General features: G+C 37.5%; 1 protein-coding gene across 3 annotated transcripts in view; it reads left to right on the top strand.

The window, feature by feature from the left end:
* The first annotated feature begins 35 nt into the window (after positions 1 to 35).
* CATSPERB (cation channel sperm associated auxiliary subunit beta) overlaps positions 36 to 12,839 on the top strand; it is a 149,362-nt gene continuing 136,558 nt past the window's right edge. For all 3 annotated transcript variants that reach the window (XR_007412245.1, XM_025467827.2, XM_025467826.2), the window contains exons 1-4: positions 36 to 176; positions 6,148 to 6,226; positions 8,159 to 8,247; positions 10,578 to 10,718. Coding sequence is in view for 2 of the 3 variants with exons in the window: in XM_025467827.2 (XP_025323612.1) it covers positions 6,148 to 6,226; positions 8,159 to 8,247; positions 10,578 to 10,718 (309 nt within the window). In the remaining variant the exon portion in view is untranslated. The remainder of the gene's footprint in view (positions 177 to 6,147; positions 6,227 to 8,158; positions 8,248 to 10,577; positions 10,719 to 12,839) is intronic.

The following is a 12,839-nucleotide window of genomic DNA, read 5'->3' as shown; positions in this document are numbered from 1 at the left end:
TTTTCCGTGCTTGGTAGCAGCTGATTGGCTGTTACCAAAGTCAGTGGGCTACTAAACCAGTAAATTGAAAACTCAGACCTGGGTCTTTCTTAGCCTGGATGGAAAAAAAAAATCCTTAGGAAATTACAAAAAAGAAAAGTGCAACTAGTCTGCCATCCTATGAGGAAGTTGTCACAGTAAGAAATATTAAAATAAGGTCCTACTTCATATTGATAATGTAATCACTATTCTATAACAGAGTGGTTAAAAATGAAACAGATGGTGGGAAAGGTAGATTCCTTCTTTGGGGCAATTCTCAATATGTTTTGGTGAAAGAGAACAGAAAATATTGAGATATATGATTTCTATCTGGCCATTATATAAAACTCATAATAATTCAATGAGATTGGTAACTGGAGGTAATTTTATTACTAACAGAGTGAGTGAGGAGTGCAGTGAGGATAAAGAAGTTGCTTCAGTACATCAAGACATGGATTCAGGGGCCCCTGGGTGGCTCAGAGCGTGATCCCGGGGTCCTCACAGGGAGCCTGCTCCTCCCTCTGACTATGTCTCTGCCTCTCTCTCTGTGTCTCTCATGAATAAATAAATAAATAAATAAAATCTTTTAAAAAAAGGACATGGATTCAGAGCTAGAGTTTATCAATTGCTTAGTCTATGTAAAGCAGCTGCTAAAAGTTTAAAGTGTATTACTCATTCAGTTCTCACCACAGGGTCGTGAAGTAGCTGTGATCCCTATTTTACTGAATCGAAGAAGTAAATTAGCTTTCCAAAAAGCCAACAGCCCAACGGGCAGAGCCGATTTTAGGCTAAAGTCTTTTTCCCTAACCGTGAGATGGTTGTTGAAAGAAGGTAGTATGAAACTGAGAAAACTTGTCATACTGAAGACAGGGAAAAGGAGACTAAGGTCTGGAATAGAATGATGATGGACACATTTAGCAGTTTTAGTGAGAGGTCGAATCTAATCATGTACTTCATCCCTCTGTGTTTTTAAATTTTCATTTTGTGGCATCAGGAGAACTTGGTTCTCAGCCCGACTGTTACCAGCTAGCAGTAGATTTTAGACATGGAACTTCGGGTCTCCTATTTGCAGCTTAAGTACATCCCACATAGACATGAACAAAGAATGAATACAGGCTGAATTACTAGAACAAGGTCCTAGCAAAGCCACCGAGAACCCAAAGGTTATTCCTTAGCTGTCTCTCCCTTCATTTATGCTCTCTCAGGTTATCTTTCCTTAATGAAAGCCCTTAAAAGCCTTTTAAAGTAAGTTTTTAGTTCTTTGATCAAAGATAGATATAACCAAAGCCACTCACATGAAATTAGAGATCTTTTTATATTTATTCCAGAGAACTGAATTGAAACAGCTCATCCATCCTGGAACCCTGGAGCATGATACGTGTCAGCCCATTTCTTAAGAAGGAGAAAAACTAATGGGTTCTTATAGTAGTGTTATGTCATTTAATGTGAGTGTTTAGTGAAATAATATAAGATTTTCCTGGCAAAGGCACTATTTCCAAATTTTGACTGTGATGACTTCTCCATTTAATGTTAAATTCACTCTCACACCAGAAATATAATTGAGCATAGCCCCATGCAGATAGAGTTTTGATGTAGTCTTTTTTTAAAAGATTTTATTTTTATTTATTCATAGAGACACAGAGAAAGAGAGAGGCAGAGACACAGGCAGAGGGAGAAGCAGGCTCCATGCAGGGAGCCCAATGTGGGACTCAATCCCGGATTTCCGGGATCACGCCCTGGACTGAAGGTGGCACTAAACCACTGAGCCCCTGGGGCTGCCCATGATGTATTCTTTTGTTTTGTCTTACCTTGTGAAAGCAAATTGTTTTCCCAGTGACCAAAAAGAGCACTTAGGAAAACACACACGCACACACACACACACACAAACACAAAATTCCTCCCTGATCATGTGATAAAGATGATGAACTTAAAAATCCAAAGAATGTTTGAACTTTATATATTGTTGATTAAATGTATTGAATCAAGCAAATGAATTTTGAGGGAGGAAAAACAACAGTTTAAGTTACCCAGCAGTTGTCAGGAACCACCCAGGATCTCGATTATGCTTTACCCACATCAGGCAAGTCTCTCTGTTACTGCTCCTTGGATACTGGCAAAAGGCACGACACCTCTAGGTCAGAGACAAAGGCTTAATCACTCACAGCAAAAGCAGGAGCCAGATTGCTGTATGAGTTCTAGCAATCTTGGGGTGGAGGCTTTTGGGTTTCCTATGTAGAGTATCATGTCATCAGCGAAGAGGGAGAGTTTGACTTCTTTGCCAATTTGAATGCCTTTTATTTCTTTTTTTTGTCTGATTGCTGAGGCTAGGACTTCCAGTACTATGTTGAATAGCAGTGGTGAGAGTGGACATCCCTGTCTTGTTCCTGATCTTAGGGGAAAGGCTCCCAGTTCTTCCCCATTGAGAATATTTGCTGTGGGCTTTTCGTAGATGGATTTTAAGATGTTGAGTTATGTTCCCTCTATCCCTACACTCTGAAGAGTTTTGATCAGGAATGGATGCTGTATTTTGTCAAATGCTTTCTCTGCATCCAATGAGAGGATCCTATGGTTCTTGTTTTTTCTCTTGCTGATATGATGAATCACATTGATTGTTTTACAAGTGTTGAAGCCGCCTTGCATCCTGGGGATAAATCCTACTTGGTCATGGTAAATAATCTTCTTAATGTACTCTTGTATCCTATTGACTAGTATCTTGTTGAGAATTTTTGCATCCATGTTCATCAGGGATACTGGTCTATAATTTTCCTTTTTGGTGGGGTCTTTGTCTGGTTTTGAAGTTAAGGTGATGCTGGCCTCATAGAACGAGTTTGGAAGTACTCCATCTCTATCTATCTTTCCGAACAGCTTTAGTAGAGTAGGTATGGTTTCTTCTTTAAATGTTTGGTAGAATTCCCCAGGGAAGCCATCTGGCCCTGGACTTTTGTGTCTTGGGAGGTTTTTGATGACTGCCTCAATTTCCTCCCTGGTTATTGGCCTGTTCAGGTTTTCTATTTTGGCAGTGTGGCAGGATACAAAATCAATGCCCAGAAGTCAGTGACATTTCTATACACTAACAATGAGACTGAATAAAAAGAAATTAAGGAGTCAATCCCATTTACAATTGCACCCAAAAGCATAAGATACCTAGGAATAAACATAACCAAAGAGGTAAAGGATCTATACCCTAAAAACTACAGAACACTTCTGAAAGAAACTGAGGAAGACACAAAGAGATGGAAAAATATTCCATGCTCATGGATTGGCAGAATATTGTGAAAATGTCAATGTTACCCAGGGCAATTTACACGTTTAAAGCAATCTTTATCAAAATACCATGGATATTTTGTTTCTTTTGCCTTCGTGGATGTATCTTGCAAGAAGTTACTGTGGCCAAGTAATAGTAAGAAACTGTTTTCTTGAAGAAACTTAGAACAAATAATTTTAAGAGTTAGAACAAATAATTTTAAGATTTGTGTGGAATCTTCAGAGTTAGAAAAAATAATTTTAAGATTTGTGTGGAATCAGAAAAGACCCCGAATAGCCAGGGGAATTTTAAAAAAGAAAACCATAGCTGGGGGCATCACAATGCCAGATTTCAGTTTGTACTACAAAGCTGTGGTCATCAAGACAGCGTGGCACTGGCCTAAAAACAGACACATAGATCAATGGAACAGAGTAGAAAGTCCAGAAGTGGACCCTCAACTTTATGGCCAAGTAATATTCGACAAAGGAGGAAAGACTATCCACTGGAAGAAAGACAGTCTCTTGAATAAATGGTGCTGGGAAAATTGGACATCCACATGCAGAAGAATGAATCTAGACCACTCCCTTTCACCATACACAAAGATAAACTCAAAATGAATGAAAGATCTAAATGTGAGACAAGATACCATCAAAATCCTAGGGGAGAACACAGGCAACACCCTTTTTGAACTTGGCCACAGTAACTTCTTGCAAGATACATCCACGAAGGCAAGAGAAACAAAAGCAAAAATGAACTATTGGGACTTCATCAAGATAAGAAGCTTTTGCACAGCAAAGGATACAGTCAACAAAACTCAAAGACAACCTACAGAATGGGAGAAGATATTTGCAAATGACGTATCAGATAAAGGGCTAGTTTCCAAGATCTATAAAGAACATATTAAACTCAACACCAAAGAAACAAACAATCCACTCATGAAATGGGCAAAAGAACAGAAATCTCACAGAAGAAGACATAGACATGGCCAACAAGCACATGAGTAAATGCTCTGCATCACTTGCCATCAGGGAAATACACATCAAAACCACAATGAGATACCACCTCACACCAGTGAGAATGGGGAAAATTAACAAGGCAGGAAACCACAAATGTTGGAGAGGATGCGGAGAAAAGGGAACCCTCTTGTACTGTTGGTGGGAATGTGAACTGGTGCAGCCACTCTGGAAAACTGTGTGGAGGTTCCTCAAAGAGTTAAAAATAGACCTGCCCTACGACCCGGCAATTGCACTGTTGGGGATTTACCCTAAATATACAGATGCAATGAAACGCCGGGACACCTGCACCCCGATGCTTCTAGCAGCAATGTCCACAATAGCCAAACTGTGGAAGGAGCCTCGGGGTCCATCAAAAGATGAATGGATCAAGAAGTGGTCTATGTATACAATGGAGTATTACTCAGCCATTAGAAACGACAAATACCCACCATTTGCTTCAACGTGGATGGAACTGGAGGGTATTATGCTGAGTGAAGTAAGTCAATCGGAGAAGGACAAACAGTGTATGTTCTCATTCATTTGGGGAATATAAATAATAGTGAAAGGGAATAGAAGGGAAGGGAGAAGAAATGTGTGGGAAATATCAGAAAGGGAGACAGAACATAAAGACTCCTAACTCTGGGAAAAGAACTAGGGGTGGTGGAAGGGGAGGTGGGCGGGGGGTGGGGGTGACAAGGTGACGAGCACTGAGGGGGGCACTTGATGGGATGAGCATGGGGATGAGCATTCTATATGTTGGCAAATTGAACACTAATAAAAAATAAATTTATATATATAAAAAAAGCAGGAGCCAGAGCATCAGCACCTGCTCCCACCAATCCCCGGTGCCATCAAGTAGATATCCATCATGGAAGCTGCATTAGCTGATGAGGGTTACGGCACCAAAATACCACAGGCTGGGTGCCTTAGACAATAGAAGTTTATTGACACACTTCTGGACACTTGAATCTGAGTTCAAGGTGTTATAGCAGGATGGTTCCTCCTGAGGGCCAAGAAGGAAGGATCAGTTCCAGGCCTCTGTTCCTTTGTCATCTGCTCCCTGTGTCTTCATACTGTCTCCCCTTGGCGCATGTCTGTACCCAAATTTCTTCTTCTTATCAGGACACCGGTCACATTCGATCACGGCCCACCCTAATGATTTCATATTAACTTAATCACTTTTGTAAACATCCTGTCTCCAAATGCAACTAACGTTTTGAGGTACTGGGTGACAGGGCTTCAACGGATGAATTTTTAGGAGGGCACATTTCAGCCCATCAAAGAGGCTTGCTTACACACACAGGGGTGTGCGTTAGAGAAGAATGCTGAGCTTGGGGTGTCCACCATGGAAACAGGTCTACTCTTATCCAAGGGGGAATGTTACCTCATCCCTTAAGGTTTCTTCCCACAAACACAACTCTGAAAGAAGGCCTGGGTAAAAGTGTCCAGGGCTTTGCATGTTTGGCACATAGGGAGGACATGCAGGAATGCCCAGGACCCATGTGGATTCTCTCTCTCAAAAGCAATGCAGTCAAAATATCAGATCAAGGTGCATACACTCTACTAACCTCCGAGTCTTTATCAAGTCAGGCTGCGTTTGCACAGCTACAGAGTTGATCACACCTTCTGACAGTTAATCTACATGGAAGAAAAACCGGAGGTATAGTGCCCTAGTTTATGATAAAAATATTTACAAGTATCTTTAATACCAGCTAGGAAGTAAATGTAGAGCTCTGTCAACTGTTACATTGTTTGCTTTGTTCCTGAAAGGGAAATATTTTTAACTTAGTGGAATAGATGACTTCTTTCCTATGTAGTTGTTTATAGAAAAGGGAATGAAAAAACATGTTAAGAGTGATTGAATAGAAATATTCTTGTTTCTTTCTATAGATGGGGTTGCTACTTCTATATATGATCATTTTACTTTTGGACATATTTTATTTTTCATCAGGAATAATATATAATAAAGGTAAGTTTCAGACTCCCTTAATCTCTATTTTCTTATAGTTCTCCTTTTTTCCCTTCCTCACTAACAATTAAAATACTTTTTGGAGGGCACCTTTTTTTTAACCTCACCTTCCAATTTTTCCCAGGTATTATGTATTTATACTCTTATCCAGAAGTTTCTAATAACATCACTGTGAATCTATTGTTAAGTTGTATCCATAGAGACCTTTGCTATAGTGTTTCTTTACTTCTGAATCATAGAATATTTAAAGTTTAAGGAGCATTTTGTATTTGGAAAACTATTTAAATAGCTTTTTTTTTTTTACTTTTCCTACATGGTTACATGTGGTATGAATTATAAACTGAAATATAAGGCTAACAGATTGAGACTAAAGATAATTTTTTGAAAGTAATACATGGATGAAATTACTCAGTAGGACTTCAATGGTGGAAATGCTTTGTAAAAGGGATAAGACAAGACAATTTACCTCTACTTGTGTGGGTTGTTTAGATTCTCTAGCATTTTGGACTGGATCTGCTAGAACACAGTAGATGCTTAATAAAAAAAAAATGTTGACTAATGGAGAGATGGAGTCAAGCTGTCTTCTATTCACAGGTGTGTTGAAAAATGCTTGAGTTCTGGGATCACCCAGTACCAGTTCCTAGGTTCTACTGGAGAATATATAACACATGCATGGGCAAAATCTAAGATTGGAGAGTCACAGGTCAATTAATGAGATTTCAGAGAAGGGAGAGTTTACTTCCACCTGAAGGGAGTGGTCAGGGAAAGCTTTGTACAAAAGACAGCAATTAACCTAGGTCCCCAAAATGAGTAATCTGTGTCTATGCATGCAAGGGAAAGAGTATTTTACAAAGACAACATCAAGGTAAGTGGTAGTTAAAGTCATGGAGGTAGGTAATCACATAATGTGAGCGGAACAGTAAATACTTCAATTTGGCTAGAATGAAGGTATAGAAGAATAAGATATTTTGGAAAGGTAGGAAACTGGTTCACATCTTAGAATTATTTGAATGCCAGACTGGAATTTGGGCTTTAGCCTAAATTCATTGAGATGGAGATGGATAGAATGGATTAAAAACCATGATCCAACTCTGCTGCCTGCAAGAGATTGACTTCAGATCAAGATAAGGAAAAGGGATCTTCTATCTATCAATAGCTCTTTATTAAAATACAAATTCTCTCTTCAATCTCCAACTCCTCTCCCTTTTCTGTGCTCACCAAGGACTTTAAGAGTCAAGAGCCATTTAATATTTATGAGGCAGATTATTCCAGCTTTATTTTATTGTTGATCTTTATTTTTGTACCATTGTGTTTGGAAAATATACTCGGTACAATTTCAGTCTTCTTAAATTTTTGATATTTGTTATGTCTCTTTTTATGTGGCCTAACTAGGGGATTCTTCTGTGTGCACTTGAGGGAAATGTGTATTCTCTCTTTCTCGGATGGAATGTTTTATATGTATCTTTTAGAACCATGTATTCTGAAGTATGCTTCAAGTAAAAAAGGTTCTTATTGACTTTGCTTCTAGATAATGAAATTTGTTGAAAATGGTTTTTTAAAATATTTTATTTATTCATGATATACACAGGGAGAGAGAGAGAGAGAGAGAGAGAGAGAGAGAGGCAGAGACACAGGCAGAAGGAGAAGCAGGCTTCATGCAGGGAGCCCGATGTGGGACTTGATCCCGGGACTCCAGGATCAGGCCCTGGGTTGAAGGTGGCACTAAACTGCTGAGCCACCCAGGCTTCCCTGTTGAAAATGTTTAAAAATTTAAAATGGTCAAGAACTGGTTTCTGGCCACTTCTGAATTTTAAAAATATGATTATAATTCTTACTGTTTTAAAATTATTTCATCATTTAAAAAAACATGATTCTTTTAATGAAAATTCTTCTATCAGCGACCTAAAATATATGTATTTTTGTATTATTTAGGTGATATGGAGAAACACTTTGCTTGTCATAGCCAAGGGTTCCCCCAAAAGACTGAAATAATCAAGCTGTATCTTTCCTCAGATGACTTGGTAAGGTCCCCTGATAGTATGTGACAACACATACACAGTCTTTTTAAGTCCATATGTAAAACCAGTAGCACTGTACTCTTTTCAAATACCTCCAACTATGTAAAATCCTATGTAATAATCATTTCTATTCCATTCCACTTGGAGCAGGTGAGACATTGCATTTAGCCATTGAAACCGCCTGGGTGGTTTTTGCAAATTTTTTTTTTTAAAGATACCTTCCTCTTCTCTTTTTAAAAGGTTGGTTGTAATGATCTTTATTTTTTATGGATCTTATTTGTCCTTTTGAAGTTTGACAGATGTAGCCTGTTAGAGAAATTTACGTCACATGACCTAGAGAAAGAACCTTTCCCTTTTATAACAAGTACCTCATTGCAGTTGTCATTTGGGGTAAGGGATAATTTGATTTCTTAAATTCACATAATGGCATTTAAACACACACACACACACACACACACACACACACACACACACACCCCAAAACAAAATAAAATGTACTATTAGGATGGCCATCCAGCAAATGCTAAAAAGAATGTAAGTTAAGGAAAAATGTATAGATTGTTTGAAAATCTATGATAAATATAATAAAAACAAAGTAAACACCCCACAAGGACAGATGCCTTTTCCCCAAAGTCTTCTTTGACTTAGTTCCTGGTTCCTTCTTGATATGCCAAACATATATTCACTTTTTAAAATTCACAACTGTTGTGAAGTGCTTGCCCTTTGAGTCAGGAATGCCTTTCCTCTGTGATTACAAATTATGGAAAGAGAATGGGCTTTAGAGGAAGAGAGACCTTCTAAGCTGGGGTCAAACCTTGGAGCTATATGCGCAGACATACCTGGTCTGTGTGCCCGGTGCAGGTTACCTAACCTCTTTCACCCCTAGTCTCGTCCTCTTAAGAAAGGGACTAATTATTTTTTTAATAATAAATTTATTTTTTATTGGTGTTCAATTTGCCAACATACAGAATAACACCCAGTGCTCATCCCGTCAAGTGCCCCCCTCAGTGCCCGCCACCCAGTCACCTCCACCCCTACCCTCCTCCCCTTCCACCACCCCTAGTTCGTTTCCCAGAGTTAGGAGTCTTCCATGTTCTGTCTCCCTTTCTGATATTTCCTACCCATTTCTTCTCAAAAGAGACTAATTATAGCCTACTTTTTGGATAGTTGTGATACAGTAGTTCTAGAACTAATAGTAGAAATAATACCTAGCATTTATAAAATGGTTATGTGTGTCAGGCATTTTTCAAACTGTTTTATGTTCAGTATGACATTTGAACTTCTGTAGGATAAATACTTAAGATTAGTTGAGGACGACTAAACCCACCCTCTTAGATTCAGTACCAGGAGCCTGTGAAATGAGCAGACAAAAAACATTAACAGAAGGAAAAATTAAACAACAGATTTTTATTTACACATGCAGTGCATGTAACCACAGGAGAACTGAGTGGTGAGCAACTCAGAAGGAGAATTGGGATGCCTAGGCTAACTTCACAAAGGGCAATAAATTTTATTTTATTTTATTTATTTTATATATTTTTAAAATACAATACATTTTAAACCAGTGACAAGACAAGGGAAAGGGGGTTTGGGTTTATCTTCCCTCCAATCTCCTTCAGAATGTAAGTTCCTTGAGAGCAGGGATTTTTGTCTGTTTTGTGCAATTCTGCTCCCCCACCCTCACAACACTGCCTGATTTGTGGTTAGAGCTCAGAAAATGTTTTTGAAATGAATCTGTTTCCCCATTTCATAGACAAGGAAACTGAAACTTGGGGTAATTTGCCCAAAGTGGTCTTAACTATTAGGATAACCAAATGAGATGAAGCTGTCAGCATCCAACTTGTGTTGGTTTTCAGTAAAATTTACCATTTATAATTGCTATGTCCTCATGCAACTTCTTAAAACTGGGAAATCTCCCATAAAAATGCACTAAAATGAGTTTTACCTTATATGTTTGCTTCTTTTAAACACACACACACACAAAATAAATTTTAAATACAAAACAATGATTTTAGTAAAAGAGGAATTTCTGTGTGTGGCTTTGATTCTATATTTATTTAATGTAATAACTTTATGCCTATTTTGACAGCAAAGATTATTATATGGATGAATTGAAACCTATTATGACACTAGCATAATAGATTACAGGGTTCTAGAAGTTTACTTTTCCAAAGAGATTTTTTTTCCCTAGTTAGAGATGAGGATTACTAAAGATAGCAGTCTATATCTGCATCTACTTTTTATAGATTTCCCCTCACTTTTAGATTTATGTAAGATATGCTTCTCTCCATCAAGTTGTCATTACTTTTTTTTCCCTCCCCTCTTTCCTCAAGAAAGTCGAGTGTTTTTTCCGATCTGAAAGTGAGCTTACTTCGAAGGAATATCTAGGTGTGTTCACATCAGGAGGACTTGCTCCCAGCTTGGGAATTATGAATAGTACATATACTGGCATCTTCCACTTTAATTTAACTCTGGTAATAAGATTTTATTTTCTTCTTTGATATTATTAATAAGAAGCATAATCTTATACAGGATGTGTTTTTTAAAAAAATAGATAGTCCGTGATATCACATGTATACATGTTTAAACCTAACAATACAGTATTATGCTTTTTGCTTTAAATAGTTTTTAAGAAATTAGTATATGTGCTGCCAAAGTGAGCACAAGTTCCTAAGACATTTAAAAAAGATATGTATGGTTTTTTACTATTTACCTACATATTAATGATTTCCATTGATGTTCATTGTTTTCTGGAGATGCGAATTGCCATCTGGTGTCATATTTCTTTCGCCCAAAGAACTTTTATCATTTCTTATAGTCCAGGTCTGTGGGCAATTAATTCTCTGGAAATGAATTCTTGAAACTGTCTTTATTTTGCCCTTTCTTTTGCAGGTAATAAGAAAATATATACATATTAAGATAATTTGCAAACCATACAGTTCACCTATTTAAAATGCACAATTAAATAGTGTTTAGTATATTCACAGAGTGCACAAACATCACTACTATCTAATTTTAGAACATTTTCGTGACTGTGAAAAGACAGCTCACGGTCCACATTAATAGTCCCTTCCCAGTCCACCCTCTGCTCTCCAGGTGTAGACAACCACTAAGCTTCCTCTGTCCCTGTGGATTTGCTTATTCTGAACATCTCCTGTAAATGAAATCTTACAACATGTATGTAAATGAAATTGTACAACACTTAGCTCTTTATGACTGGCTTCCCTTCAGTTACTGTAATTTCTCCAAGTTCCATCCACATGGTAGCATGTGTCAGATGGCCCATTTCTTTTTATTATCAAATAATATTGCAGTGTATCAATATCACATTTTTTAAATCCATTCATCAGTTGCTGGACATTTAGGTTATTTCCACTTTTTGGCTGTAATGAATCATGCTGCCATAAACATCTGTGTATGAATCTTTGTGTGGAAATTTGTTTGTTTGTTTTTTATTTCTCTTGGGTGTCTACCTGGGAAATGGAATTGCTAGGTCAGAGGGTAATAGTCTGACTACTACTTTTGCACTCTTTTATATTACCACCAGCACTGTATTAGGGTTCAAATTTCTCCACCTCCTCAACCACACTTGTCACTGTTGGTCTTTGTTGATAAAGCCATTCCGGTAGATGCGAAGTGCTATCTCATTTGGTTTTGATTTGCGTTCCCTGATGATTAAATGATGTTCAGCATCTTTTCATATGTTTATTGTCCATTTGAATATCTTCTATGTGGGGATATCTATTAGATTCTTTATTCATTCTTAATTGGGTTGTCTTATTATCATCTTTATATATTCTCAATACAAGTTCCCCTACCAGCCACATTATTGGCAAGTATTTTCTCCCATTTTCTGGATTGTATTTTTACTTTTTAGATAGTCTCCTTTGATGCACAAAAGTTGTTTTGAGGAAGCCTAGTTACCCATTTTGTACCTTGTTCTTTGGTGTCATATATAGGAAATCATTGGCTAGTCCAAGGTCACAGAGATTTATCTCTCTGTTTTCTCCTAAGAGGTTCATAGTTTTAAATTTAAATTTAACTTTTAAATTTAGGTCTTTGATCCATTTTGAGTTCATTTTTATGTGTGGTGTGAGGCTGGGGTCCATATTAATACTTTTGTATGTGGATATCCATTTGTCGAAAATACTATTATTCTTCCCTACTGAATTGTTTTGGCATCTTTGTTGAAAACCCAACTGACCATAAAGGTGAGAGTTTATTTCTGGATTCTCAATTCCATTGAATTGATCTATACATCTATCCTTATGCTACTAACTACCATGTTGTCTTGATACTATTGTTTTGTAGTAAGTTTTGAAGTAGAAAGCCATGAGTTCTTCAACTTTGTTATTCTTTTTCAAGGTTGTTTTTGCTAGTCTCTGTATGAATTCACTAGCTTCCATATGAATTTTAAGATAAGCTTGTCAATATTTATAAAGGAGCCTACTGGTAGGGATTGTGTTGAATGTATGGATCAATTTGGGTGGTATTGCCATTTTAATAATAATATTATCACCCCAATCCATGAATATAGGATGTTTTCCTATTTATTTAGATTTTCCTTACTCTTTCAACAATGTTTTCTAGTCTTC

This window comes from Canis lupus, chromosome 8 (assembly GCF_003254725.2).
Source record: "Canis lupus dingo isolate Sandy chromosome 8, ASM325472v2, whole genome shotgun sequence".
Taxonomy (NCBI): domain Eukaryota; kingdom Metazoa; phylum Chordata; class Mammalia; order Carnivora; family Canidae; genus Canis; species Canis lupus.
This window is presented reverse-complemented; position numbering and strand designations above follow the sequence as displayed.